The 27,121-nt window shown below is 49.0% G+C and overlaps 8 protein-coding genes across 8 annotated transcripts; 7 read left to right on the top strand and 1 right to left on the bottom strand.

Moving 5' to 3' along the window:
- Nucleotides 1–280: 280 nt before the first annotated feature.
- On the top strand, nucleotides 281–3,067 carry BO83DRAFT_451954 (non-ribosomal peptide synthetase; the record flags this gene model as incomplete). Its single annotated transcript, XM_025536850.1, has 1 exon — nucleotides 281–3,067. The coding sequence occupies one exon, from the start codon at nucleotides 281–283 to the stop codon at nucleotides 3,065–3,067; it is 2,787 nt and encodes a 928-aa protein (XP_025385116.1).
- A 656-nt stretch (nucleotides 3,068–3,723) lies between these two features.
- Nucleotides 3,724–4,253, bottom strand: BO83DRAFT_429994 (uncharacterized protein; the record flags this gene model as incomplete). Its single annotated transcript, XM_025535495.1, has 3 exons — nucleotides 3,724–3,962; nucleotides 4,030–4,116; nucleotides 4,169–4,253. 3 exons carry the CDS (start codon nucleotides 4,251–4,253, stop codon nucleotides 3,724–3,726), a joined length of 411 nt encoding a protein of 136 aa, XP_025385115.1.
- A 586-nt stretch (nucleotides 4,254–4,839) lies between these two features.
- BO83DRAFT_381010 (MFS general substrate transporter) lies at nucleotides 4,840–7,211 on the top strand. The gene is made up of 5 exons (XM_025531887.1): nucleotides 4,840–5,167; nucleotides 5,227–5,557; nucleotides 5,620–5,958; nucleotides 6,025–6,389; nucleotides 6,510–7,211. The coding sequence occupies exons 1-5, from the start codon at nucleotides 4,930–4,932 to the stop codon at nucleotides 6,881–6,883; spliced, it is 1,647 nt and encodes a 548-aa protein (XP_025385114.1). The 5' UTR covers nucleotides 4,840–4,929; the 3' UTR covers nucleotides 6,884–7,211.
- A 474-nt stretch (nucleotides 7,212–7,685) lies between these two features.
- BO83DRAFT_410499 (P-loop containing nucleoside triphosphate hydrolase protein) lies at nucleotides 7,686–12,345 on the top strand. Its single transcript, XM_025534222.1, has 4 exons — nucleotides 7,686–8,557; nucleotides 8,616–8,845; nucleotides 8,910–9,423; nucleotides 9,480–12,345. The coding sequence occupies exons 1-4, from the start codon at nucleotides 7,804–7,806 to the stop codon at nucleotides 12,293–12,295; spliced, it is 4,314 nt and encodes a 1,437-aa protein (XP_025385113.1). The 5' UTR covers nucleotides 7,686–7,803; the 3' UTR covers nucleotides 12,296–12,345.
- Nucleotides 12,346–13,397: 1,052 nt separating this feature from the next.
- BO83DRAFT_297117 (uncharacterized protein) lies at nucleotides 13,398–13,707 on the top strand (the record flags this gene model as incomplete). Its single annotated transcript, XM_025527118.1, has 2 exons — nucleotides 13,398–13,570; nucleotides 13,656–13,707. Coding segments are annotated over 2 exons (225 nt in total), but the record flags the coding sequence as incomplete, so codon positions are not given.
- Nucleotides 13,708–15,534: 1,827 nt separating this feature from the next.
- Nucleotides 15,535–17,451, top strand: BO83DRAFT_381007 (uncharacterized protein). Its single transcript, XM_025531886.1, has 2 exons — nucleotides 15,535–16,735; nucleotides 16,803–17,451. The coding sequence occupies exons 1-2, from the start codon at nucleotides 15,766–15,768 to the stop codon at nucleotides 17,228–17,230; spliced, it is 1,398 nt and encodes a 465-aa protein (XP_025385111.1). The 5' UTR covers nucleotides 15,535–15,765; the 3' UTR covers nucleotides 17,231–17,451.
- Nucleotides 17,452–18,756: 1,305 nt separating this feature from the next.
- Nucleotides 18,757–20,222, top strand: BO83DRAFT_319686 (putative cytochrome P450; the record flags this gene model as incomplete). The annotated part of the gene is made up of 2 exons (XM_025527787.1): nucleotides 18,757–18,865; nucleotides 18,928–20,222. The coding sequence occupies 2 exons, from the start codon at nucleotides 18,757–18,759 to the stop codon at nucleotides 20,220–20,222; spliced, it is 1,404 nt and encodes a 467-aa protein (XP_025385110.1).
- Nucleotides 20,223–25,279: 5,057 nt separating this feature from the next.
- xanC (transcription factor xanC) lies at nucleotides 25,280–26,807 on the top strand (the record flags this gene model as incomplete). Its single annotated transcript, XM_025529744.1, has 4 exons — nucleotides 25,280–25,893; nucleotides 25,948–26,445; nucleotides 26,505–26,681; nucleotides 26,740–26,807. The coding sequence occupies exons 1-4, from the start codon at nucleotides 25,773–25,775 to the stop codon at nucleotides 26,805–26,807; spliced, it is 864 nt and encodes a 287-aa protein (XP_025385109.1). The 5' UTR covers nucleotides 25,280–25,772.
- Nucleotides 26,808–27,121: the final 314 nt, after the last annotated feature.

The following is a 27,121-nucleotide window of genomic DNA, read 5'->3' as shown; positions in this document are numbered from 1 at the left end:
AACCCTGCTTGCTCTTCTTTTCAGACCGCGTTCCGGTTCCAGCGATGTCATCTTCCGTGCGGTTTATTCGCAAGCAAGATAAAATTAGAAAATGTTTGTTTCTTTATATTTGTCTGTATCTTGAGAAGTATAAAATAGCACATCTCGATGCATAATTCCAGAACTCGCAGATAACGGCATCAGACCCTTCTTTTCTTCTCAATTCTAGCACCAATCTTTGTCATATCTCTTTGATTTCATTCGAGCCCTGATTTCATTATTCACAATATTTGCTCACATTATGACTTTGGGCTCCTTACTAGACATTCTCCGCAGAGCAGCAGATAACCAGGGGCTTCGTGGTGTCTGTTCTTATTCTTCTGGCCTTTCAGGGATCGGCTCCTCCACGAGATTGAAGTACACAGAGCTCGACTCATTGGCTGCGTCCAATGCTATACAACTGCGCCGGCTGCAGTGCGATATCAAGTCTCCTGTCATACTACTTCACTTTGAGGACCATCTGGACAATATCATATGGTTCTGGTCTACCTTATATGCAGGTTACATCCCTGCAATGTCTACCGCTCTACCTCGGTGTGAAGATCACCGGATAAGACACCTCTGTCACTTAAGCGAGATGTTCGAGAGTCCTATCTGTCTCACTCGAAAAAGCCTCCAAGACTTGTTTCCAAGAAAGTCTCCTTTGCGCACGGTGACTATAGAATCATTGAACGACTCACCAGCCGACTTTGCCGCTATTACAGAAACTAGTTCTAGAGTACCAATTGGCTGCGATGGCTGCAGTCCGGCTTTGATGATGCTCACATCTGGAAGTACTGGTCTGCCAAAAGCTGTGTCCCTAACGCATAATCAGATCTTGGCTTCCCTTCAAGGCAAAAGCCAGTCCTTGCGCGTTGATGACACTGGCCACTCATTCTTGAATTGGATTCGCCTCGACCACGTCGGAAGTTTAATCGAGATTCATCTCCATGCACTCTTTGTCGGGTACGATCAAGTTCACGTCCCACCCAACGAGATCATTTCTCGCCCAGCCTTGTTCCTCGACCTCATAAGTCGTCATCGGGTAGCTAGAACATTCGCGCCCAATTTCTTCCTCGCCGATGTTGGCCGGTATTTGGAAGCCTCCCGAGGGAAAAATGGATCTCGCTTTGACTTGAAATGTCTGCGATACATTGTGTCCGGCGGGGAGGCTGTTGTTGTTAGTACCGGTGCAAAAGTGTCGCGATTGCTGGCCCAGCACGGCGCACCTGAAAATGTCATCGTCCCTGGATTCGGCATGACTGAGACGTGTGCAGGGTGCATCTATAGTATGGACTTTCCTGCATATGACACTTGCAACGACAACGAGTTTGCTGCTTTAGGCAGATGTATTATTGGAGTTGAGGCACGAATCGTCTCCATAGCGACGGATAGCATTCTCGCGTGTCCAGGAGAAGTAGGGCACTTGGAACTCAAAGGCCCGCTTGTATTTTCTGGTTACTACAACAACCAAACAGCCACCAGCGAAGCTTTCAGTCCAGATGGCTGGTTTCGAACCGGGGATACAGGTTACATAGACACAGATGGCAGAATCAATCTGTCCGGGAGGACGAAAGAATTGATCACTGTTAACGGCGTCAAATATGCTCCGCAGCAGTTAGAAGCCGCTATAGAGGACGCAAACATACCGGGAATTGTTTCCGACTGTGTGATATGCTTTCCATTCCGTCCCAGGGATGCAGACACAGAGAGACCTTGCGTCATCTACCAGCATAGCTATTGCGTTAGAGATGTCAAAGCTAGGTATGAGACGATGACTGCGATAACGCACCGCATCACAATGATAACAAATGTCCGCCCGTATATCCTGCCTCTACAAAGTATAAGACGCACATCCCTGGGGAAGCTTCCCCGTTCTAACCTGCAGCGGGAAGTTGCAAGTGGCCACTACAAAATGGAAGAAGCTAGTAACAGAGACATGATCAAGAGGCATCGACGATCGATATCTAGACCACCCGGGTCCCCAACCGAGCAAGCAATCGTGGAAGAATTAGCAGAACTCCTATCCCTACCTCAAGAAGACATCGGAATCGACACCGACCTTTTCGAGCTTGGCCTTACCTCATTAACGCTTATCCGGCTTCAACATGGCCTGCGATCAAAACTGTCACTAAATGAGCCAATCCCCCTCGCCACGATGATGGCCCACAACACCGTCCGTGGTTTATCTGAAACATGCCAACATCACCACCAATACATCCCAGCTGTCAAGCTCCAGCCCAACGGCAACAAAACACCCCTATGGCTCATACACCCCGCCGCAGGCGAAGCCCTCATATTCATCAACATGGCAAAGCTCATCACAGACCGACCCGTGTACGCATTCCGGGCCCGCGGATTCCACCACAAGGAGCCATATTTCACCAGCATCGACGAATGCATCCGCACCTACCACTCCGCAATGAAGAAGCTCCAACCGCACGGCCCTTATGCTATCCTCAGATACTCCTACGGAACGATGCTAGCATTCGAACTTGCCAAGTACCTCGAGAAACAAGGCGATCAAGTTCAATACTTAGCTTGCCTTAACCGTCCACCATATGTTAGTCCAATCCTGAAAAGAGTTACATGGACCGACTGCCTGCTTAGTATCTCCTACTTTCTCGGCCTTCTCTCTCTCGATTCATACCGGTCTCTCATCATGGAGCTCTCTGGACTCCCCAAGCAGGAAGCCTTGGCCAGAGTAATCGAGGAAGTCGATCCTGCTCAGCTCCTTGCATTGGGTTTAAATAAAGGCGGCCTCGAGCAGTGGATTAACGTCACGTTCAGCCTACAGGAAATTGGTAGAGAATATGAGCCGAATGGAATTGTGAACGCTCACATGAATGTCTTTCATTGCACTCCATTGGAGTTTCTGAATGTTACAGCTGAAGAGTGGAAGAAACGCCTAGCTGCTTGGGATAACTTTTCAAGTCAGAAGGTTGAATTGAATCATGTTCCAGGTGATCATGCTAACGTCTTGGGACCGGACTATGTTCAAGTATTCGTGAAGAGATTGAATGAGGCAATGGCGTTGCAAGGTCTTTAGTAGTTAGCCTTTCTGTGTCTTCACTTGAAGCGGTGTAGTGGCAGTATGTGGATTTATCTGCCTTTATGTATATAGCAAACACCTACTATTTCTTTTCTTGGAAGTTACCTGAAGGTCAATGGACGTTGAGATTTGCAAAGAACAGTAACGGGGAAGAGTATGGCGAACCGCAGCCGCGCGATGATCCCCCCACCCCCCGGCATGGAGTGCAATGATGCCCCATCAAACTTGTTTACTTGTGAACTGTGCCCAAGTAATGAGTTCTTCATGTGTGGAGACTGTATTGTCTACATAGATGTATGTAAATGTTTCGGTCTCAGTATGTGGTGGAGAAGTCGAAGATCACAGGTCTTCGGCACTGTTCACTTTTCCTTGAGACGATAAAAATGGTGCGCTCAGACTCACAATCTAGTCAAGCTACGGAGATGTGTGTGTGTGTGTCAGACGAATATACGTTGTTTCCCATAATTTTGTGTCTTAATTCAAGCAATTCGAAAAATGCACTTTGCAGTTTCCGAAGTTGCAAATATTATATATGACTGGGGATATAAGGTATTGCACCAAGTTTTCTAGCTTATGTACATAACATTTTTCGATCAGTCGACGACGGGTCTATCCTGAGCACTTCGAGAAGAGGTATATCTATAGCTGCTCACTCAAATACCGGTTTTCTCGAGAAATTTCGTCATAGTCGCCAAGCAAATAGCCTGAGCGTCTTCCAGGTTCCAATTCTTACCCAGCCGATAAGGAACATTGGCTGCGTTAGGAGTTTCGAGCACTTCAACCTCATTACCATTCTTCCTCAGGCTCTCAGCAAATTTCATGATGGCATCATAAAGGACTTCCGATGTCCCAGCATTGACAAAGACCGGGATACCTAGTTGAGTCTCGTTTCCTAGAAAAGTGATCCAGGACTTACTGCTAACTCACCCCTCATTAACGAACGGATAGCACATGAATACCACGCCTAGGGGCGATGGCATCGTTCATGGCTTGGTTCAGACTATCCTCCAGATCAATCTCCTCATCCTGAATAATTTGCAATGGTCCTGTAGAAGCCATTGAACGAGATGCTGAGGGCGGCGATGTCGGTTTGCATACCGTACACGTCGATCAGAACCGTGGCTGCATCGCGTTGCTGCAGGGTAGCACCCAGAAGCAGGATAATATGTGGGGTTGCAGGCATAGTGCTAGAACTGATATTCTCGGTTTTGTTCGTTGAACCGTTCGTTTTTTTAGTTTCAGGCCAGGTCTTGCCTCTCCTGGATAAGTACTGCCTTATGGTGTCTGAAGCAACCTGGAACATATAAGTCATAGTATACGTGTACCTCGCCGTCGGTCTGTATAGGCTTCTTCGGACGCATGAGGCTGACACCGCTTGGTGCACGTCCGACACGTCCATCGGCGGAGCTAGCGATTTTGGGCATGCAAGTAGCGCCGTCCCCGGATAGGCCAAATGCCAAATCAGATTATATGAGGATAAGTAGCCTGGCACCTGACACAGTCACGCCGGGCAGCCCACACTAGGAAGGGTCCATCTCCGCAGCCGACACCTGGCCGAAGGAACGCGTGGGTTGGGTTTTCCCCTCACGACAGCACCAATCACTGCTGCTTGTTAGCGAGGAGGGTGTCCCAGACATTGAGCTTAGCAGTTAGAGCACTTAAGTAGGGCTGAAGCCTTGTCTAGGCACCACCTTTGCGCCAGCCTCAATATATCGCACTGTGCCTGTATCTGTCCGTGTTGATTCCCTTCTACATCGATTTACCATTTCTTGGGTAAACATTATGGGTTCTGAGGTGGCCACGGCTACCAGCGAAGATGTTTCCCCTTCCTTTGAGATAACACGCCCGAAAATTGCAACATGGAGGCTGGTGATTATTCTTCTTTGGTGAGACTGCAAGAGAAGTGCAAGAGAAGCTTCGCCCGCGGCCTGAGTGACGGAGCACTGACCATGAGTTCCCGCAGCATCGCCATCGGACTGTTTTTGTCTTTGATGGATACCACCATTATTTCGACCATGCTATACACCATTTCTGACGAATTCGATGGTTTCAAAACTTGCTCGTGGATCGTCCTGGCGTACACCCTGTCCTATGTCGGTGAATATTCACTTCTTGCTCTTCTCTTCTCCGGACATCTTCAAGTAATACCAAATCAGGATGCGCCGTTTTCATGGCAAGATCATCTGATGTCATTGGCCGGAAATTCCTCTTGTGCATGTGCTTCCTGATCTTCCTCGGCGCGTCGATGGGATGTGCCGCGTCGAAGAATATGAGCCAGCTCATCGGCTTCCGTGCGATGCAGGGAATCGGCGGATCGGGGCTGTACGCGATGGCCATGATTATTTTACCCGAGATCAGCCCCCCTCCGTTACTCCCCGCAATATCTGGCATCATCGGCGTGGTTGTCGCTCTTGCTGGGATTAGCGGACCGTTGATCGGGGGCGCCCTGACGAGTTATCGTACCTGGCGTTGGGGATTCTGGATAAAGTACGTCCTTGAAACAGCTTAAGAGATGCAGATGAAGAAAACTGTCTGATCACCTTGTCTAGCGGCCCATGTGCGTTTGTTCCTCTGGTCACCCTGCTACTCGTGTGGCCCAACGATTTCCATTTCGCGAAGAATGTTCGTTTCCGACACCTTGACTATCTCGGCGCACTTCTCATACTTGTCGGATCTGTCCTGTTCGTCTTCATCTTGAATGAAGCAGCCATCAGAGCCTACGCGTGGAACAGCGCCCCGGTCATTATCGTCCTCATCATCTCCGTACTGTCATGGGGAGCGCTTGTCTACTGGCAATGGGTTATCTTATCCAAACCGAATTTCAAGCAGATTCGGCCTCAACTGCCGTTCCGGCTACTGTCAAACCGTGTCATGGTCGCCGGCTTTGTGTGAGTTTCTTTGGAAGCGATCCCCTGAGAATTCTGAACAACACCCCACTAACGGGCCCGCAACAGGAGCACCATCCTGACTGGATTTGTCATGCTTCTGGCCATCGTCAACATCCCCCTGCGCGCACAGATTGTCAATGTGAAGGACGCAGTCGCATCTGGGATTTTGCTCCTCCCGTTGATGGCAGGCACAGCCGTCGGCTCTGCGATCGGCGGGGCCGCGTCTGCGAAGCGAAACAATGCCTTCTGGACGCTGAACCTGGCGAGCATTTTCATGGTGATTGGGAGTGCCTCGCTCTCGACTCTGACGGACTCGGTAGACCCTGCACCGAGGCAGTGGGGACTCGAAGCAATTCTGGGGTTTGGAATCGGGTTGAGTCTCTCTACAATCACGTTTCTTACGACGATGCAGGCTGAATTTCAGGATCATGGTACGTGCGTCCCTTAAACTTATCCTCCAATGCGTATATCCGGCTGCGGTAGTCGAGCAGATATCCCTTGATACTCATCTAAATATCAAGTAAAAAAGCTAACCTCTACCGCCTTTATAGCCGTCGCCCAAGGAATCGTCGCCCAACTGCGCATTTTCGGCGGAAGCATCGGCATCGCCTCGGGCTTCATCGTCTTCAACAAAGACGTCCAGCACTCGCTCGCCGGCGTTCTCACACCCGAGCAACTGGATGCATTCTACCGGACCCCCGCCGCGATCTCCCGGCTCCCAGTGCAGCAGCAGCTTCTAGTTCGCCAGGTCTATGTTAGCACGTTCAATACCGACATGCGCATCTGTGCGGGTATCGCGGCGGCGTGCCTCGTTGCGACGCTGTGCACGTATCAGCGAAAGCCGCAGTCGATCAGGCAGCGGCTTGCGAATTTGGAGGAGGCGTACGCAAGGACTGAGGCAGCTAGGGGTGAGGGGGCTGCGTGAAGGGTCAAGGTTAAATGGTGACGTGGGAGCATGTCCTGCTATGGATGCTAGAGGGGTGGATGTACCAAGGGTTTCTGTAAAGGGAAGGTTGTTGGAAAGCTTCCATTGCATTCCCAGAGCCACGCCACGTCGCAGCGAAAATACTTCGCCCCGCCTCCAGGCTCATTAAGAGGAAATGAACAATTGCTCATTGACTCGATGTTGAGAATGTAGGCAGATATATCACAGCAATCACAGAGAAGACTGGAGAGATAGACTATTGACTATCATGTCTCCACTAGTTATGAAGGCATTTATAAGTTTGCAAATATAATAAAGCATAATGATACGATAGACACATTACCTATTTTCAAAAAGTCTCTTAACATATGAGAATGAAACAGTCTAGAATGCTATTAGAAGATACATATACTATCTATCACGAATATAACCTAAAGATAGGTGTCTTGAAATCGCAGACTACTTATGCTAGATAAGATCATATTTATAGGATCCAGAAAATTTCATTAGGGTAGCGTCCAATCTCTATACACATGTACAATACTTTTTTTTTTTTTTTTTTTTTTTTTTCATGTATCTTTGGGTATGAATCCAGACGATTAACTCCCCAACCAGCCATCAGTCGTAACCCCAGACAGGGATTCTTCCGACTAGACGGAATACGTATCTGACTGGTGCAATCAAGCCCAGATAAGGAGCTGCAAGGTTTAATATAAAACTAACCGACTAGTTGCCTTAGCGTCAGATACAGACGCACTTCTGCTGTTGCCTAGGGAAAACCCCTCTCTTCTTTTGATCAGATTGCTTGTGAACCCATCTTTAAAACCCCACACTAAGGTCGTTGAACTGTGTCGGCGTGCATGTTCTGACTTTCACGAATAACAAGGTAACTACACATTGGCTATCGTTCATCAACTAACATGGCAAGCTCTTGCAGCTCAGCAGCTGATAGGACATTTGGGCCGCCAATTCATGGCTGCTCCTACTTGGACTTTACCTTACTCTTTGAGCAGGTGATATTTGGCATCGTCCTATCGGCATGTTTTCTCCCAGCCGTAGCCTGCAGGATACTGCAGCTCCTTGGGCAATCCAGGAAGATCACATTGGAATCAAATCAGCATGCCAAGGTATCTATCTGTTTGAAGATCATTCTGAGCCTCGCTTTGATCTGCAGCCAACTTATTTTATTGATGCTCTGGGCAATGTCTCCTCAGTATCGCAATAAATTCACCATTGCATCGGCCTCCCTATCATTTGTATGCTCCCTCGGCATACCGATTCTGTCATGGAAGGAGCACGTACGATCGGTTTCGCCTTCCAATCTGCTTTGTTTTTATCTTCTACTTAGCACATTGTTTGATGGTGTACAGGCCCGGACATTATGGCTACGATTTCCTTCTACTATTGCAGGAACATGTACTGCAGGCCTGGGTGTTCGTTTCTTGTTACTCATAGCAGAGTCGCAAGAGAAACATAAATATTTGAAACCTCAATTCGTTGATTATTCTCCAGAAAAGTTAGGGGGCATGGTGAATCGTGTCATTTTCTGGTGGCTAAATCCCTTGCTGGCCCGCGGGGCCCGCGGGCTGTTGAATGGCAGCCATCTTTTCCCTATTGATTCCAACCTCTCGGCTGAAGCAGTGCAGGCCAAGTTCGAGTCGGAATGGTTGTCGAGTATGTTACTTACTCTTTCTTGAGATGAACTGAACCGAGGTATTTAATGACTATGTAGCTCGGAAGGATCGCCATGGAGGCCAACATAAGCTACTGCTGACAACATTGTCTTGCGTTCGACGAACTTTGATGTGGACAGCAATCCCCCGAATTGGTCTCATAGGTCTCAAAATAGCGCAGCCGTTATTTCTTAATTGTGTGATTCGATATCTCTCTGCTTCAACTAAAGACAATGCTGTCGGAGGGGCGCTTGTTGGAGCTACAGTCTTGATCTATCTGGGAACGGCAGTACGCTTCCAACACTCGTCTACCGATCAGAGCCGTGAAGCAAGCTGAAGAGATATCTGTCCAGGCCACGACGTCGCTATATATGCATGGGCTGAATCGTGCCATCACCGTTATTCGAAGCCTTTTGGTTACTGCCCTCTACGAGAAGATACAACGACTTGACACTGTTACGGTGAATAATTCAGCTGCGCTAACGTTGATGAGCACCGACACAGAAACTATCTGCAACAGCTTGCTGCGATTAGACGCCCTTTTTGCTTCGCCTATCGAGGTCGGCCTTGCCATATTCTTCCTTGCACGACAAGTAAGTTGGGCATGCTTAGCATCGGTTGGATGTGCCTTGGCAGCCGTGTCCCTCAGTTATGTTGTAGCCGCCCGGTCACCCCCACGCCAGAAAATATGGAACCAGGCTGTCCAGGAGCGTATTGCAATCAGTGCATCTGTTTTCAATTCGATTAGGAGCATCAAGTTGCTCGGTTTTTCTTCTTTTGTAGCACGGCGAATATGTGACCTTCGCAACGCCGAGCTTGAACGTGCTCGGGGGGCCCGCATGCTTATAATGTGGAGAAATGTTGTTGGTACAAGTCCTTCTTATCCACTCCAGCGATGACTCCATACTGATAGGCACCTATAGCAAATATACCACAGATTGCCGGGCCTATTTTAACGTTTACGATTTTCACCATGGTCTCCGGAAGTGGTGTGGTCACTTCAGCAAACTCCTTTACCGTACTCGCCCTGATTGCTTTAGTCACTCAGCCTATACAAGTCTTTGTTCACGGAATAACCCAGATGGGAGTTGCTCTAGGTTGCTTCAAGCGAATTCAGGACTATCTTGATTTGCCCGAAGTTGCGGCCGGCCAGATCTCCTGCCACAGTGACGAGAATCAGGTACCAATCAAAGCGCTCTCACCGAGCGTGCTTGAGCTAGAAGCCCTCCCCGTGAATGGCAAGTGTCTATCAGTACACAATGCTGCCTTCAAATATCCGGACTCAACCACACCGATTTTGACGAACGTGAACGTCGAGATACACTCCTCTACGCTGGCAATCGTCACAGGGGCTACCGGCTCTGGAAAGTCTTCGCTACTCAAAAGCCTCATAGGAGCAGTACCTTGCGTCGCTGGGTCTTACTCAAAGTCAGTGGCCATAGCTTACTGTACACAAGAGCCCTGGTTGCCAAGTGTCTCTGTTAGGGAATGCGTGACTGGCCCTTCCTATTTTGACGAGAAATGGTATACCACTGTTCTCCACGCATGTGCGCTTGACGAAGACATCTCTGCTTTCTCCGAAGGAGACAGGACTTGCGTTGGCTCCGGTGGTACTTCACTTAGCGGTGGGCAGAAGCAGCGCTTGGCAATAGCGCGGGTCCTATACTCGCGCAGAAAGCTCCTAGTCCTCGACGACGTACTCAGTGCATTAGACGTTATCACAGCCAAGAAGGTTTTTGATCGCGCTTTTGGTCCTAAAGGATTATGCAAAGCCCACAATGCTGCCGTTGTTCTTGCTTGCAGTGATCCCGAGCGCGTTACCTCACCTGATACGATTATAAACCTTCACGATGGCACAACCACATCAGTATCCCCATCTGAAGTGCTTCAAGACAACATTATTTCTATACCGAGTGGGAGCGAAGTTAAACCTACCGAAGAACGAACTCCCATAACCACAGGGACGGAGACAAAGCTCATAGAGTCCCGCCAGGACTTACCACGCCGTCTCGGAGACTTGTCTGTCTACAAATACTACGTAAATTCAATGGGCTGGGGATCGTCCGCTTGCTTCCTAGGCCTCATAGTCGTGCAGGTATTCGGATCGAAATTCCCTACTCTATGGCTCCAATACTGGTCCGACAATGACTTCAACTACTCCCTCGGTGTTTACCTTGGGGTATACGGGATTTGTGCTTTCATCCAGCTAGTTGGCACCATTCTCAGCATCACATTCCTCATAATCTTCCTCGTCGCGAAAAGCTCCCGCCGCTTACACACACAGCTTCTAACGGCTACCATGAACGCATCCTATTCATTCTTCACCACGCACGACAGCGGAATCATCCTGAATAGATTCAGCCAAGACCTTTCCCAAATCGACAACCAACTATCGGGCGCACTTCTCATGACGATCTTCGGCGCTGGAACGCTAATCGCCGAAGTTATGCTCATCGCTGCAGGAAACAAATATATCGCTATCACGGTGCCATTCGTTATGACTGTTTTCTACGCTCTGCAGAACTTTTACCTGCGGACTTCACGTCAGCTACGGCTCATGGAACTCGAAGCACAGAGCCCGCTCTACACACACTTCCTTGAGACGGCCTCGGGCATGGACACTATCCGTGCATTTGGCTGGCAAGCCGCATGGGCGGCGCGGTGTCGACAACTGGTCGATAGGGCGATCCAACCGTATTACACTATGTTTTGTATCCAGCGTTGGCTGAACCTCGTCCTCGACCTCATGGCAGCGGGTCTGGCGATCATTGTTGTCACTGTGGCGGTTACGCTAGGATCATCAGCTCATACTGGAGCTATTGCAGTTTCTTTGCTGAATATCTTGGGGTTCAGTAGCAGCTTATCGTATCTCATTACTTCGTGGACACAATTGGAGACGACTCTTGGCGCGATCGCCCGCGTTAAGAGTTATGAAGAGACTGTTCCGAGGGAAGATGCCCCAAATAGTGAGCTTACACAACAGCCTGCGGAGGACTGGCCATCTCGTGGCTCGATCAGGCTCGATCATATCTACGCAAGCTATGACGCCCACCAGAATCCTCATCAATGCATTCTGCGCGATATTACTCTATCGATTCAAGCCGGAGAAAAAATAGCAGTCTGCGGTAGAAGCGGAAGTGGTAAAAGCTCGCTCATCCTTCTTCTATTTAAGCTTCTTGAACCTATCGCGGGCTCTGTGTTCGTTGACGAGATGGACCTGCGCGGTGTTCCCTGCGACGTTCTGCGGGCCCGACTTACCGTTATACCCCAAGATCCACTCATCCTCCCAGGAACACTTCGATTCAACCTCGATCCAAGTGGAGAAAAATTCGGCGACGATGCAATGCTCTCAGCTCTGGAAACTGTAGGTCTAGGGATGGATCCAAGTACAGGGCAGCCTTATTCGCTAGACCTTGAAATAAGTACTTCGACTTTCTCACGCGGCCAATTCCAGCTGTTAAGTCTAGTGAGAGCGCTTCTCCGGAAGAGAGAAACCAAGATACTTGTCCTTGACGAAATCAGTGGGAATGTTGATGTCACTACAGAGCGGTTAATGTTCCAGATCATCAAAGACTATTTCACACATGCGACCGTAATTGCAGTGACGCATCGGTTGAGATGTATTCGGGACTTTGATCAAGTTGTGATTATGCAAAATGGCTGTGTTGTGGAGACTGGGGAGCCGGGGGATCTGCTTGTTGAGAGGAGTTTGTTTAAGCAATTGTGGGACGAGCAGTGAATATTTCGCGGAATTTGAAGTCGCTATAACGGCGAGGAGTTTTCTTGAGCAATATTGGACTACAAAAATATTATGTTCAACAGTACCATCTACTGTAGCGACAATTCATAAGAGAGGTAAACGAAGCCAGAATGCCCGAGACGTGCAGCTCCAACAACTTACTCCTACCTTCGCAGAATTTCAGGCCTTATCTTCTAACGAAAAGCCTAGGCTCATGTAACTATTTGATGAGGTAGTTTGACTATTAATCGGCAATCCATAATTATGCCGATTAGTTAATCAACTATTTCTTACTAGCGTTCTGGGAGACCAGCTTCGCAACATGCTTGACTTGTCTTGATGAAGTGGCGGACCAGTTCGATCATAAGCATTAGATTGAGTAGGGATACAGGGGCCAATGCTCTAGTAGCTAAGCTCTATCGAGAAGCATAGAAAACTGATCATGTTATATCACCCGCTCACTCGTCCTCCCCGAGCGGGGGTAGATATAAGACGACAGGTATAGAATTATACTACTGGGATAGCAACTCAAGATTTTATCTAAGCTCTCTCTGAACAACTGTGTCTCAAGCTTGCTCATCAAATATTCAAGGAGATTTGAGTCACAGTTGCTCCATCGAGAAAAAAAAAAAAAAAAATTGAACAATATACACCGTCATTAGTTGTACATATGACCCCAAATCCGCCGTGAAACATGGATGTTATAAAGGCCAGCCAAATAAATTAAACTAACAGATCCTGGTGGAAATACAGTGTAATCTGCTAAGATATTCACATGTGCGATATCAACACCTGTAGGCAGTACCATAATTCGTAATATGCGAGCTATTGTTGCCTAAATCGTGGCGGAGATAGTCCTTGCTTGCTTGCATACTATCTTATTTAGTTTGCTGATAGTAGGTGTCCAGCATTACTATAGTCTATGCATTAGTATATCATAGCATATCATAGTTATGATGTTCTTATCTTTGAGTCATGAATGAATCAACCCCAGATACTAGGAATTTTACGTAGTGAGCATGGTAAGCAAGGCATGTACTGATAAACATGCTCATCAATTGAAATGAAATACAAAGCAGACACAGCCGAAGATATACTGAATGAAGACATTGCCTACCTTCATCAGTCCCTCAAAGCCATTCATCCAGAAGTCACCGAAACCTCGCGCGAAGGACTCAAAATATATTTCGCGGCACCTACGATGGATATTGATGCCTTTGTGGATTTGTTTCTTTCATGGCTTCATTCCTCTTTCCCGGATGTGATTATGGAGGGGTATGCTCTGGTTTCTGATATTTAGTCTTTCTATCTTTTTTGGTATTGTTATTTTGATTGCCGTGTGCTGTACTTGGCCATATAGTGTTGGTGTTGTTCTCACCGAGAACAATATAATGCAGTCCATTGTTAATGGTACGCAAAGCAAATGTAGCAGATAGGGTGATGTGGATCGATCTAGTAGACCGCAACCTGGGTGCCAGGAGATCGCCTAACTACTAGAAAGGGAAACTAACGGAATAAAGGGAACTAGTATAGCAGTTAGTAAATTCACATGTGGGAGAATTATCGCCTGTAGACAGCTTTTACAGCCCTGTTGCTGTTGTAGCCGCGGCATCGTCAGCAGAAAATCCCTTGTGCTGCTCAGTTAGCCTATCTTTATTAATAGACGAAAGGATCTGAGTGAGTAACCTTCACACCAAGTCAACACTGGGTAAACTCCGCATATGATGCAATGCTCTGCCATAGCCTTGATCCTATGACACTGTTATGCGACGGTTAACCTCGGAAAGGCGTGCCCCAGCCTTGCTCATGAGGCTCCAAATGAATAGATAGTGGCAGGGCACAAACACTGCCCGCCTAAGCAACATACTTAGCAACGTACGGAGTAGTCGACAGATCGGCTCGGACGAACTGCCACAAATCTTGGATAGTCTAATGGACGCTAGACGATGGACTTGGGAGGTCATTCCGCGATGCAAGCCGCGGACTGGGGACGGTGTCTTGTAGCGACCCCACCAAGGCGGGATAGAGTGGAGCCGTTGATTGGGGCAACACGACGTGCTTTCTCCACGGCCCTTTCCGTGGATGAGAAAAAAGAGATCAATCAAGAAGGCCAGCTGAGTTGCGTTGAGCTGCAAAAGGCTGGGATCGATATTGTTGTTACGTCAGCTTGTGACTTGGCGGACACGAGAAGTGAGCAAGCGAGCAATCCATTGAGATGTCTCCGTCGCTTTTTGCATTCGTAGCTCAAGTCCGTCGAAGTTAGGTGCATATCGGTCGAATAGTAGAAACTCAAGGCTGCGGGCACACGCAAAGGGGGGAGATTTTCTAACGTATCCAATTGCCTGAACCTACTTTGTCAACAGCCCCCGATCATCGTAGAGCTTAAACTGGGATGGGCATGATTTGCGAAGAGGATACTGTGAGGCTGTCCGTCTCCTTAAAAAAATCCCCTGAAAAGCCCACAGATCACAGTATCTTAGCGCTGGGGTCTCAGAGATTATCTATCTATAGCCCCTATATCAGTTAGAGTATATGGAGTACGGGGTAGGGTTGCACATGGTAGTTAAAAACTTGACAGCCTACAGTTAACGGTTGCGACACATGCTCATGGCGGCTCTGATTGAGTAACCCCACACAAAAGGTCTCATGCAGTCATCAGCTCATGACTTGCGCCGAAGCCAATAAGATAGTTCATCGTGGCTACTGCACTAATATGTACGACAGAGCCCAGTGTTGCGTCGCCAAAGTAACGTCAGGAGAGGCAGGTCGGGCGTTTGCAGCCTCCCGGTAAGTTGTTCAGCCCGCTTGTGATCATCGGGATCATCGTGGGAAGGGAAACGCTGTCGGGAAGCAGAGCTGCACCGCCTCAGGCGGGACTTGTTACTAAGTGACTTGCCCAGTCCCTGTGCAACTTCTTGTCTCAGAATCAAGGGATTGGGGGCCAGGCCCCCGGGGTAGAGTTCTCTCGCTTCAGGAGAGTAAAACAACTTTAATAGCGAGTACCAAGGAAATAAAACATGTGGGAATGAATGAGAGGGAAAGGCTTAGCACTGATCACATCGCAATTTATAGAAGCTGGCCATCAAACCACCAAGGGATGGCGACGGGTAGGGAGTTTCTAAGCCAATAAGAGCGATCAGGATGTGAGTACCGCCAACCGACCGGGGAAAGATCGGCCAGCGACAAGTGTTTCAGCCACGAACAACCAGGGAATCTTCGCGATCGCCGCGTCATGCGTTGATGTTGCCCTCGACTCTCTTGCCTTTTCTCCCCCATGCACGGCCCCATTCAGGGTCGACACTCCCCTGACGACTGCCGCTCAGCTATATTACGCACACAATGGACGCCATCAAAGTGCGCCCGTCCCCTTCGGCGCTTTCTCCACCTCTTCCCCTTGACCTGGGTGCGACTGCCCTTACAATGCGATCCATTTCCACCCAGTTTCATCTCTCTTCGTCTGCCCTTTCGCGATGGCGCTCTCCGGTTGCTCTCGCTGGCGCCTTCGACAAAGCTATCATCTCTGCCTCTTCTACATCACAGGCTTTCTGAGCTTTTTGTGCATCATCATCATCTGGTATTGCGTCAATACCGATCGCGACTATGTTCACCCACTGTTGACCCAGTTGATCCCCGCCGGACACTGCGCCTGTCAAACCTCCACCACCTTCCAGTGCGCCAGCTGTCTGACATGTTCACATCCGGGCCTGGTGCAACAACTGTCCCCAGGTCCGGCATGGGAATTTCAACCTGCTCGAGACAGCAGCAATGAAGGTCTTGATCGTGCCCAGTGTACGAATGCATTCCCCGGTCTTTTCGAAGATGTTGTTCGCGCCACGGGCTTTTGGAAGTCTCAGGGTGCGCTGGCTATGGATGACTTGGACGAGATTCCTCTAGCATATGGCATGGCGCGGGCGTTTATCCACGCCGGCGAGCTTTATGTGGTCGCGGCGCGGTCCAAAGGTGAAGACCATCGACGTAAGATCGTCGCCGTACTGAGTTCAATTCACCGGGCGTTAGTCGCCGACGCCAATCGTACCTCGCAACGAGATATCGAGTTTGTGTTCTCCGTGGAGGACAAGGTGGAAGACGTGACAAACTCCGACCATCCTGTGTGGACCTTGGCACGATCCGCCACGGAGGAGGCTGTCTGGCTAATGCCTGACTTCGGGTTCTGGGCCTGGGAGAATATTCAGAATTCGATCGGGCCGTACGACCAAGTTGTTAACCGTATCAAACGCGCGGATATCCCTTGGTCAGAGAAGAAACCGCAGCTGGTCTGGCGAGGAAAGCCTAGCTTCGCCCCCAAATTGCGCCGCGCCTTGATGGAAGCTGCGCGAGATCAACCATGGGGGGATGTGAAGCAGGTCGACTGGGATCAGAGGACGAACATAATACCCATGGAGGATCATTGTCAGTATATGTTCATCGCTCATGTCGAAGGTAAGCTTTTGCTCCTAAAGCTAGCGATGCCCGACCGCATCTGTACTGACTGGGATGTGTGATGCAGGTCGCTCGTATTCTGCGTCACTGAAGTACCGGCAAGCATGCAACTCGGTCATTGTGGCGCATAAGCTGCAGTATATCCAACACCACCACTACCTTCTCGTACCAGACGGGCCGCAGCAGAACTATGTCGAAGTTGAGCGGGATTTCAGCGACTTATCAGACAAGCTCGAACCTCTGTTGGCCGACCCCAGTCTTGCGGAGCGGATTGCCAACAACAGCGTGCGAACCTTCCGCGAGCGGTACCTGACCAAAGCAGCCGAGGCCTGTTACTGGCGCAGGCTTTTCGAGGGGTATGGCAGCGTTTGGAACAGTAGCGTCCCCGTGTGGTCCGAAGCGTACCAGCGCGAACGTGGCCTCCGGTACGAGTCGTTTCTCCTGATGGACAGCCAGCTGATGTTTGAGTTCGACGCGCTGAGATTGTCTTATTGATACCACAATCAACCACGCATGACATTATGGGTATAGACTATTTCCTTGGAGCATGGTGTTTGAAGGAGTTAAACAGAAGAGGTTCTTTATTCAACATTCACAGTCCCCTGTATGGCGATACTTTCGTTTGAGATACCACTGGGCGGGTGCCATTTTTGATTGATAGACCAGATGTATGAATAGTGCTGGCGATGACAGTCAGATGCAGGTTTCATAGGCGAGCTAAATTATCGAATGCATGTTGATCCATTAGTTGTGCTGTCATAGCGCCGATCAGGACCCCGACCCCGTATTCCCATGTAGTGCAAGTAATCGGTGAGCTCTTTCGGCTTTTCTATCCGACAGGTCGCCATCATGGTGCATCCACAAATTTTTCTGGGGATCAGAATGGTATTGCCAGGTCATCTCAAAGAAACTCTGCAGGTATGGAGATGATGAGATGGTGAGGAAGAAACAGCCGAGCTGAGCTGCGCGCGAGTGAGTCTTCCCGGGCGGGGAAGAGTGACACCTCTCAAAACTTTGGCTTGTCTCACTTACCAATCACCAGCACTACCATCACCCAGTTCAGCTGTTCCTTCTGCCGGATTGGCTTATCTCTGACGATCTCGGCTAGTTTTCGCGCCCACTTAGGCCGCGATTCTGCAGAACCCCAAGAGACTAAAAGCATGCCATCGAGTCAGTGGAAGGGAGTGATTGCCTGCGAGGGTTCACATCTTCATTGATCGGCTTTGCCATCCAGCCAGCTGGGTATGCCTGACCAACAACCAGCGTGTGTAACCTCACGTCAATTCTTGCTTCTGTCAGCGCTGGCACTCGACGCCACCAAACCAAGGGATGTCACTCACAATCTCTGGCACTGGCATTCAATGGAGGAAGACCGAAGAGTGGAGATCGGATCAGCTCCTCGGGTACCGGGACGGCACCAGACAATCGAGTAAACAAATCCATTCATTGATCTGTGTGTTGTTTTAAGAACACTTTTCGTCCTTCTGCTTCTCGACTGAATCTCCTTTCATAATCAACCACTGACTTCATTGGCTCTCCGAGAAGAACGATGCCCTTAGACAGTACACCGCCAGCCCCTTTTCAAGTTTTAACTTTTTCCACTTTCCGAGTGTCCCGCTGACAATTGGTCCACCGTGAGTGGCATTCCTGCCGTCGCGTCAAGCAAGGAAGCTCACTCTGTTCCCCACGAACCATGATCTGTGCGGCGATCGGCTCCTCGTATGGAACGCCTGGACCACTGAGATTGCGACGGTGGAGCTCCCAAGGGAGCGGACAGCCAACTATCGGAGGGATCTTCGGCGAGATTCAGCTCAGATGAGATTTGCAGCCACACACATTCGTGCAGACTATTCATAATAGCGACCGCCTGGATGGAGGTCGCACGGGCGAGAGAAGAAGGCTGCAGGGGCGCACGTTCGCGTTGGGAATGGTGGGTTTAGACTATATAAGCTAGGACTGCTGTCCTGGGCTCTGACTGCTCTTCTGCTTCTAATCCCTTTGTCTCCCCAAATCTCTTAACCATGCCGTCACCGATCCCCAAGCCCCCGGGGGTGTTCCTCCTCGGCAACGTGAAGGATGTGAATGCTGCGAACCCTTGGAACTCATTCAACAAACTTGCGGCCAAGTACCGTAAGTCTTCTCGTGTTTCTCACGCAGTCCTACCGCTGATGTGTTTCCGATTCGCTTCGCAGGTCCCATCTGCAAAGTCACTATCCTAGGTGTAGACATCGTCTTGATCACGGGAGCCGCCCTTCTTGAAGAGATCTGCGATGAGACCCGCTTTCAGAAATGTGTGACCGGCCCCATCATTGAAATTCGCGAAGCAGTACACTCTAGCTTGTTCACGGCAAAGATAAATGAAAATGAAATGAGCCAGTGGGGAGTCGCTCATCGCATTATGGCGCCCCTGCTCACACCGGGGGCCGTTGACCAGGTCTTCGCGGATATGCGGGAGGTATCAACAGATCTGATCAAGAAATGGACCGCCGGCCCCCGCCAGCGCGTCAGCGTCACCAACGACCTGGATCGCCTCAACCACGCGGCCAACATGCTCTGCTTCTTCGACCAGCGCCTACACTGCTTGGAAGGCCCAGAGCCGTCTCTCATCAAAGCCATGGAGAATGCCACTACAGAGGCCGTTCGTCGAGCATCTCGGCTCAAACTCGTCAACTGGCTTTTCTACCAGCGCAAATTCAATGCTTACAACAAGACTCTGCGCGACTACTCCGCCAGTTGCGTCGAATACCGACGCGCTCACCCATCCGCCAAGAAGGACATGCTGTATGCTCTTATGGAGGGCAAGGACCCCGAGACCGGCGAAGGACTAAACGACGAACAAGTCGTTGACGAGATCATCAACGTATTCATCGGCAGCGCGACAGCCCCCAACCTCGTCGCCTTCGGCCTTTACTACCTCATGAAGAATCCGCATGTGATCAAACGCGCCCGGGAGGAGATTGACGCTGTTGTCGGCGGCCCCGGTGCGAAGATCGAACACGAGCACCTCTCCCGCCTCCCTTACTGCCTTGCCATTGCCCAAGAAACCATGCGCCTTGCCGCCCCAGCCCCCGGCTTCAACCGCGAAGCCATTCAAGACCAGGACGGTCCAGTACTACTCGCCGGCGGCGAGTACGAAGTGCCGCGCAAGCAGGCTCTCATCGCAGTCCTATACGGTGTCAACCGCGACCCCGCCGTCTTCGAAGACCCCGACGCATTCAAGCCGGAGCGCATGATGGGCGAAGCATACGAAAAGCTACCCTCCGCGGTAAAGAAGGGCTTCGGTAACGGCAAGCGTGTTTGCATCGGAAAGAAATATGCCTGGGAATGGTCGTACTTCACCCTCGTCAGCATCCTCAAGGATGTCGAGTTCGAACTCGCTGACAAGAACTATGTCACTGATGGTGCGGGTAACAATTATAATGGCGCGTTCACCGTGAAACCGTTGGACTTCTTCGCCATTACTGGTCCGCGCCCGAGAGCGGGCTGAGCGTTTTGCTTTTTCTTCGGTACATATAATATTCCGCATGTTTTTGCTTCCTTCATATGCCTGTCTATGATATCCAGAATGCGTGATTATGTGTAATCTATGAAGTTGATGTTGTTAACTCAATTAGCTTCCCCCACTTGAGAATAGGAGGTCAATATATGTGACTGCGTGTCTTGGTGACTAGTAATATACACATATTAAGATAATATGCACCTTAAATCATACAATTTCTACCCAGCCACTCCTGAAATACTGCCTTCAAGGTATATCCCCTTTCGAAGCACGTAGTTACCTTCAATACGCCCTTTACTTTGTTGAAGCTCCCGTGACGGAGTAGTAATCTAATCTGTCCATATGCAAATTCCACCTGGCTTTTTGTTGCTTCTTTATTGCTCTCCAGCTTATATGATTGAAGAACGCATATAATGAATGAAGAATCAGATTAATAAGCGCAAGGAGATTAGCGAAAATGAAATGCAGGATGTCCATCCTGCATGAAAGGGCGTCACGGCTCCTTACACACATGCACTGTATCCAAGGCAGTCTACACAATATTACTCTACATAGTAGGCTCTTAAATGGAGATCCAGTGGTAAGATGAGCATCTATAATAACATCATTCGTTACATTGATGGGGACAAGGGTAAGATGGGCCGAGGTAAGGGATCCCAGACCATGCATGAAATGAGATTATCTTAAGGATCAGCACATAGATCTAGACCATCTAATGAAGATAGACAACAGAGCTATTAACGCGCTAAGCGTCACTGGGGATACTATAGCTGCGCTTAGTCCTATTTTACACGTAAGAGGCTCGGATACACCGCAGGGATCAGTGGCAATCTAGATCTTGAAGAAAGCTGTTCGCGCCACTGTAGCCTTAAGGCGACGAGTCTAGTAGTAGCCGTTTGCTGCAGTGCTCCTTGGTAACGTTTAACAGCTTTTCAAGGCTCCGGATGTTTGTCTGTGCGCGCACCGGTCGAATAAACAGACTAGGACCTTATGTTATCATTGCATCACTCTTCCGCTTGATATCAGATATGCCGGTGACACACTGACTATGACTACAGCAGGGTGGTGGAGGGGGAGGAAGTTGAAATTTCCGGAAGCTTATAGGTTTGTGAGAGCTGAGGAGCTGTTGTGTAGTAACTGAGTGGGAGGCGTACGCTGTGCGGGTTAGGGAAGCTCTAGATCGCATAGTATATATATTAGTTCCAACGCCAACTCAAGTCTGTTACTCATAGATGCAACAAAGCTTACAGAGCTCATCCCTGACCATTGCAGGAGCTATGCATTTCATTGAGTTGTTATGATGGCCTGGGCTTTATATTCGCTTGCAGAAACAGGCTCATCTGGCTGGGTTGGAAATGATCGAACGTTCTGTCGCTGAATGGCACCCTTCGATTTAGAGTTCTGATGGATGTTGGCGTTTTCGAGGTTGGATGATAGTTAAGTTTGGTCAATTCTGTATGTCTATACGTAAGACACATCAGCTATGCGGATTCATGGAATTTCACAGGGACACACAAGCTTTGTTTTATCGTGCACGGCCTCCCATCCGGTCACTTCGGGTCGGTATGATGAAAAGAAACACGATTGGTACCGATATTTTAGGGACAGCTCACTTACTGGCTTGATTATAGGAGATTCATTCTAATTTTTGTCATAAGCGAGATCGTATGCATCACTCCCCAGTGGGAGACACCATAGTAGGGCAGCACATCATCCGGGGGGCAAAAGGCAAAAGCTTCCCACGGTACTGTCAACAAAGCGGAACGAAGCCATGATGATGGTTAATCTTTCCAGTGGGTCAGGTCATATCTTTTTAAAGAACAGGTAGTTAGCTGATCGAGTCCTCTGGGACGTTGGGTCTCTGATCGTTTAATCGGAAGCACCGGTGCTTGTATCTTGGCAGTTCTGCTATGCCGGATCCCCTCAATGGAGTAACATAGCCAGGTCAAGCTATTACCGCCATCGAAATGAGAGAAAAGTACTAGTCAGTAAATAACCAGAGTAAGATAGTTAATTAACTAGTTAATGGTAACTACTGTTACTTACTAAGCCGACATCATGTTAGCATAGACTATCGCGGTCCGTGTGCAGATATCTTCGGGCCATAAATCAAGCTTGGTATGCTCATTCTCTCCCATGCATATCCTCAACTAGCAGAGCATATACACAGGTATTATTTAGCTCCAAAGCTACTTATGTAAGGGATATATATCGCTCAAGGCTCTGAAACTCATTTGGCTTGGAGTGCTGTTACCAATCCCCAATATGAGCATTGTATAGTCAGTGAGATGCAATGACGTATGTGCATTCAATGATTCCTGCAAGGCAGTACGACAGACACATTTCCAATCAGATTGGCTTTGTGAATTCATCATCCCGTCGAGGATGTTGGCCAATAGCTTTTAACGATTTAGTCAATTATTGATCGCTCAAAATGCATGTACTGTAGGCTGCGGTCAGATTCCGAGGCCAAAAGAAGGCCCTAGCCAACAAAAGATTTGTAGGGTCCTCTTCTTCTAGCCACTTCAATCATGCGCTCCGTTCTCAAGGAACTGTCACCCAGATCTTCTGTCCAACAAGTAAGCGCCGGTATTCACGGAGGACTGACATGTGATCAGGCGGGTATATGCAAGCCTTGCCTAGAGATGGTCAGGAAGTTAGGCTGGACCTGATTGTAATGCGCTCATAACGTGACACATCCCTTTGACTGCCGCCTTTGCCGTATGGTAAACGCGAGATGAGTCTTTTCAGCAGCAGGCCGAAAGCACAGTCCATACAGTATGTCACTAGTCACCTGCAATACAGCAATAATCTTAGATGTTAGTTGGAGTGAACGGGAAGTGCTAGGAGTGCGAGCCAGTTAAATTGGGCGTACATTTAGCTTTGTGACTTTTCATAAACCTATCGGTCTCAGTAGATGTTGTCAAGAGCCTCTTGAATAGTGTCCTTACAAGCAGTAGGAGTGTAGGTTTCTCCAAGCGAATGCCACGAAACGCATTAATAGGTGAAATCAGGTGAGGCAGTTGCGCACGGGACTGCAATCCGCGTTATGAGATAGTCCTAGAGCAACGCAATCAGTCATGCTATCCAACCAAAGAACAGAAGCATGGCTCGGATGTGGACAATCGTGGACGAATGAATGAGCTGGGCATACTGGAGTCGCGAGGGGGACCGGATGAACGGATCAGAATACCGTGAAGGAATAACCTGGAGACTTGGACACGGATTCAGGTGTGTTACAGTAGACAAAGGGAGACTTTAGACACAAATAGCTCCTCTGGTCGATCACATCAGCCAGTGTCTTTTTCTAGTCAACTGTTATTGATTTCCCTGCAGGATCTTACGAGCAGGTCCTCGATTCCGACGAGAAAATCGTCAGGAGGGGCTAATTGGTCCAACTAAAGACCATGAGAAGATTCGAACTGGTAGAACTGACAGAACTGGCAGGAAAACCAATCTTGTAAAATTGCTATTGAGCAAAGCGGCAGAGAAATGGGAATCGAGCTCGCAGGGGAGCTGCTCGTGACTGTTGTTGCTCTGTCACGGGATCCCCTGTCTCCAACTTTCCTCTTTCCAATTTTTGATCCTTTTCCTGCTGTATTTTCTATCCCCTGTTCTGTTTCAAGGCCTCTTCATAACACGCAGGTTTCTATCGCCAAATACAATTCCTTAACTGACTCCACATCTTTCGACCCACCCCGATCTTGTGTGGTCGCACAATGGCTGGATCATCTGGCAGAAATGCTCAGCCCACTGGCGTCCAGATTTCGGTCTGAATACGAACTGCCCTGACCTTTCATTCCACATTAACCGAGTCAATACCACGCCATCGGCCAAATTGTTCCTCTGAATCATGATTGGTCTTCCATAAGCTCGCCTACACGTAATTAGGCTGATTGGTCCTTCTGCTATGGAATCCCAGCGACATTCCAAAACTGACGGCAGCTCAGTCCTCTCGCCGCGCTCGAAGTTTCAGAGCCCACCCACCCACTGAGCGCCTGCCCCCAGTATTCCTGCCTTTTGCGGAAATGGCAGCTAGCAAGACATATCTCTATTAGCGCTATGATAATCTGGCATTATGGAGTTCATCGGGAACTTTTCTGGTTGGCCAGATCCCTGCTGGCGTACACTGTTTACTATTTCAGGTTGGTAACTGAACCAGGCAGGTATGATTGCCCAAACGTGAGATAAGAATACTCCGCACTTTATGACGCTTCATATTGACGGAGGACCGGGTTTTGCCGCCTAATTGGTGGCCTGAGAATTGCCTCCCAGTTGTGTACACTACTGATTTCTCTGGAGCAACCGAAAACCAAATCCGACAACATACAGTACTTGAAAGTATCCCCTACCATCCATACTATGTATAAAATACCTCCTCTTTGCCATTTTGGCTGATGTCTGCCGCCTGATTTAGCTAAGTCCTGCGATACGTAATGTTTCAGGAATTACATTTGCTCCAATTACTCACGTCGCAATGTTACGTGCTCTGGAGGCCACAGACGCCCCATCGAGAGAAGCTCTGCAAGGATTCCCCAGGATAGTAGCTATAGGTATTCAGGCTTATATCATCAAAGCCACCCAGTTCGCGCTCTTCTCTGCCGCATAGCTCGCTTACAGTATATTATCAGGCGCTTTAGCTGGTCTGGTCAACCGTGCGTATCCGTGCATCGCGGCTGGCAAGGCCATCAAACTGTCTCAAATCACTGCCTTGGCCCGAAGCGCATCTGAGTGGGGGTTGCGCCATGGGGTGTACGTGCTACGAATGAGATGAGGGGTCTCAGTAGGCTGATCTGGACCGATCTCTATTGTCCGACAAATTCCATGTTGGTTAAGAGCCTTTTATTGATCATTGTTTGACCTAACCCCGATGATCAGCAGCGCCACAAAAAGCCTTGCTCGCGCCTTGAAGCCATGGTTTATTGCTTCCCGGGCACATCTACTACCAAAGAAAGATGTGGGACAAGGATCAAGGCTGCAGACTTGGTAGCGGAACGTGGTCAAGAAAACCACGGGCCAAGTACCAGCAAGCCGGATGGGAAGTAGGCCAGTCCAACCCAGACGCTTGAAAAGCATGAACCGACGGACATAGTGAAGTGGCCGAGTAACCTGCTGCGGTGGGGATTCAAATACTTCCTTCGGCGCCTCCTCTTTCCTTGGCCTTGCCCGGGATTATGTTGCACTCATTGCGAAACCTCGTAAATCTGGATGACACAACCAATCAAACCCGACATATGAATGCTCTACAAGCTCCGAGCGCCAGGTCTATTGAGCCTATACGCTGAACTGAATGCGTGTAAGATTTTCTGTAAGCGAAGGTAGCAATATTCCATATTACCAGGAGAGCGGCACACGCTTAACGACACTTTTTATACAAACTATTTCCGAGCTGCGCTACCAGAGGCGCTTTTCCCAGGACTTGGGGCGCGAAACCTATATTCTTTATGATATTTCCCATTATCAAAGTGACATAAACCTAATACTGATACATCAGGCCCTATTGACGATTTCCGACACACAATCAACACGGCCCATATAATGTCCACGAAGATGCGGCCACCGTCAAAAGAAGACAAAAATTCCAACGATGCCCCAGGGCAGAAGCAGGACCCTATCGAGAGGAGAAGATTACAGAATCGGCTCTCACAACGAAATCATCGTGAGTTATTTCCACTATGATAGATTTAAATGAAAGTCAGTTAATAGTTAGCAGGGCGCAAGATCCGAGATCGCATTGCCAAGCTCCAAGAACGCGTTATTGCCAGTGAGCTGCGAGCAGCAGCCAGCTTAAACGGTTGGGACCATCCCAGCACACTTACTCCGTCACCTGTCGATCGAATGCCGCCAATATTCGACACTGAAGGACATCCCTCATCTCCCATTCAGGATGCCTCGTCGGCTTTGGGCTCCACGTACTTCCCACAATCAAGAGTCATCTGTTCATCCTGCAATAGCGCTCTGGGCTCGATACCCGTCCTATCTTCTCAGCCATCCTTCCCCTCCGTATACGATACTCCGAATGACCTCGATGCCACCTCCCCCTCATCCGCCCTGAGAAACAGTGTCTACTATCCTCGGTCGAATCCTATCACTCCTGAACTACAGAACATGAACAACATTTATCCCTCGTTGGATTCCAACCTTCCTCTCACTGAACAGTGGAATGGTACAGCTCAGTACCCAGGATCCTCCTTTTATTACATAGCAACAGGTACGCGGAATTTGTCGCTGAAGTATAATTGGAATGATCCGATACTGACTGCTCCTCAGAAGCGTCCCTTCCCCATATTATGCAAGCCATAAATTCTGGCTCATCACGTCCCAAGGCGATTATTGTACTTTCACCTAATAACCATCCGCCGGGTCTTCCAGCACCCCTTCCAACATCCCAGTCATCGCCACCTGGCGGCAGCGCAGTCGAATTGCCCGCGTCCTCGAGTCCACTGGGTATGCATGATTCGCAATGTCAATGCCAGAGCCTAATAGCTTCAGGTGATTGGATTAGCTCGGGAACGTCTGCACCCACTATTTGTCCAATACACCAAATGCAGTCTGGAGACAATCTGCAGTTGATGATGCTTTGAGTTGCCTGATATATATAATACTACATGAATGTTCCATTGCCTGCATTGGAGAATAGATGGCACACAAGACCACATCGGATAACTAGCGATTTCGATTATTTCTTCTCTCATTGCATCCAAGCAATTTCCTGATATACCTGGTATTAAGGTCAGACTCTTGGCATGGTATCCACAAGTTCAGGGCGTGGATATGTTTGCCCATATGCGGCAGTCGGAGTTAAGCGCCCGCTGCATTGATCTGAATGAAAGAAGCAATTATGCCCTCAGTCTACCACAATAGCCCGATAGGAAACTTTTCACCTT

The sequence above is a fragment of the Aspergillus eucalypticola genome, assembly GCF_003184535.1.
Source record: "Aspergillus eucalypticola CBS 122712 chromosome Unknown BO83scaffold_24, whole genome shotgun sequence".
Lineage (NCBI taxonomy): Eukaryota > Fungi > Ascomycota > Eurotiomycetes > Eurotiales > Aspergillaceae > Aspergillus > Aspergillus eucalypticola.
Note: the sequence above shows the minus strand (reverse complement) of the source record. Positions and strands in the feature narration are given on the sequence as shown.

Bases quoted from the DNA above. Each gene is read 5' to 3' on its own strand.
- BO83DRAFT_381010 (XM_025531887.1), top strand. From the start codon at position 4,930: ATGGAGGCTGGTGATTATTCTTCTTTGGTGAGACTGCAAGAGAAGTGC. The intron at 5,558-5,619 runs GTACGTCCTTGA...CACCTTGTCTAG, and splicing joins CGTTGGGGATTCTGGATAAA to CGGCCCATGTGCGTTTGTTC. The intron at 5,959-6,024 runs GTGAGTTTCTTT...GGCCCGCAACAG, and splicing joins GTCATGGTCGCCGGCTTTGT to GAGCACCATCCTGACTGGAT.
- BO83DRAFT_410499 (XM_025534222.1), top strand. From the start codon at position 7,804: ATGGCAAGCTCTTGCAGCTCAGCAGCTGATAGGACATTTGGGCCGCCA. The intron at 8,558-8,615 runs GTATGTTACTTA...ATGACTATGTAG, and splicing joins CGAGTCGGAATGGTTGTCGA to CTCGGAAGGATCGCCATGGA. The intron at 9,424-9,479 runs GTACAAGTCCTT...AGGCACCTATAG, and splicing joins AATGTGGAGAAATGTTGTTG to CAAATATACCACAGATTGCC.
- BO83DRAFT_381007 (XM_025531886.1), top strand. From the start codon at position 15,766: ATGGCGCTCTCCGGTTGCTCTCGCTGGCGCCTTCGACAAAGCTATCAT. The intron at 16,736-16,802 runs GTAAGCTTTTGC...TGTGTGATGCAG, and splicing joins GTTCATCGCTCATGTCGAAG to GTCGCTCGTATTCTGCGTCA.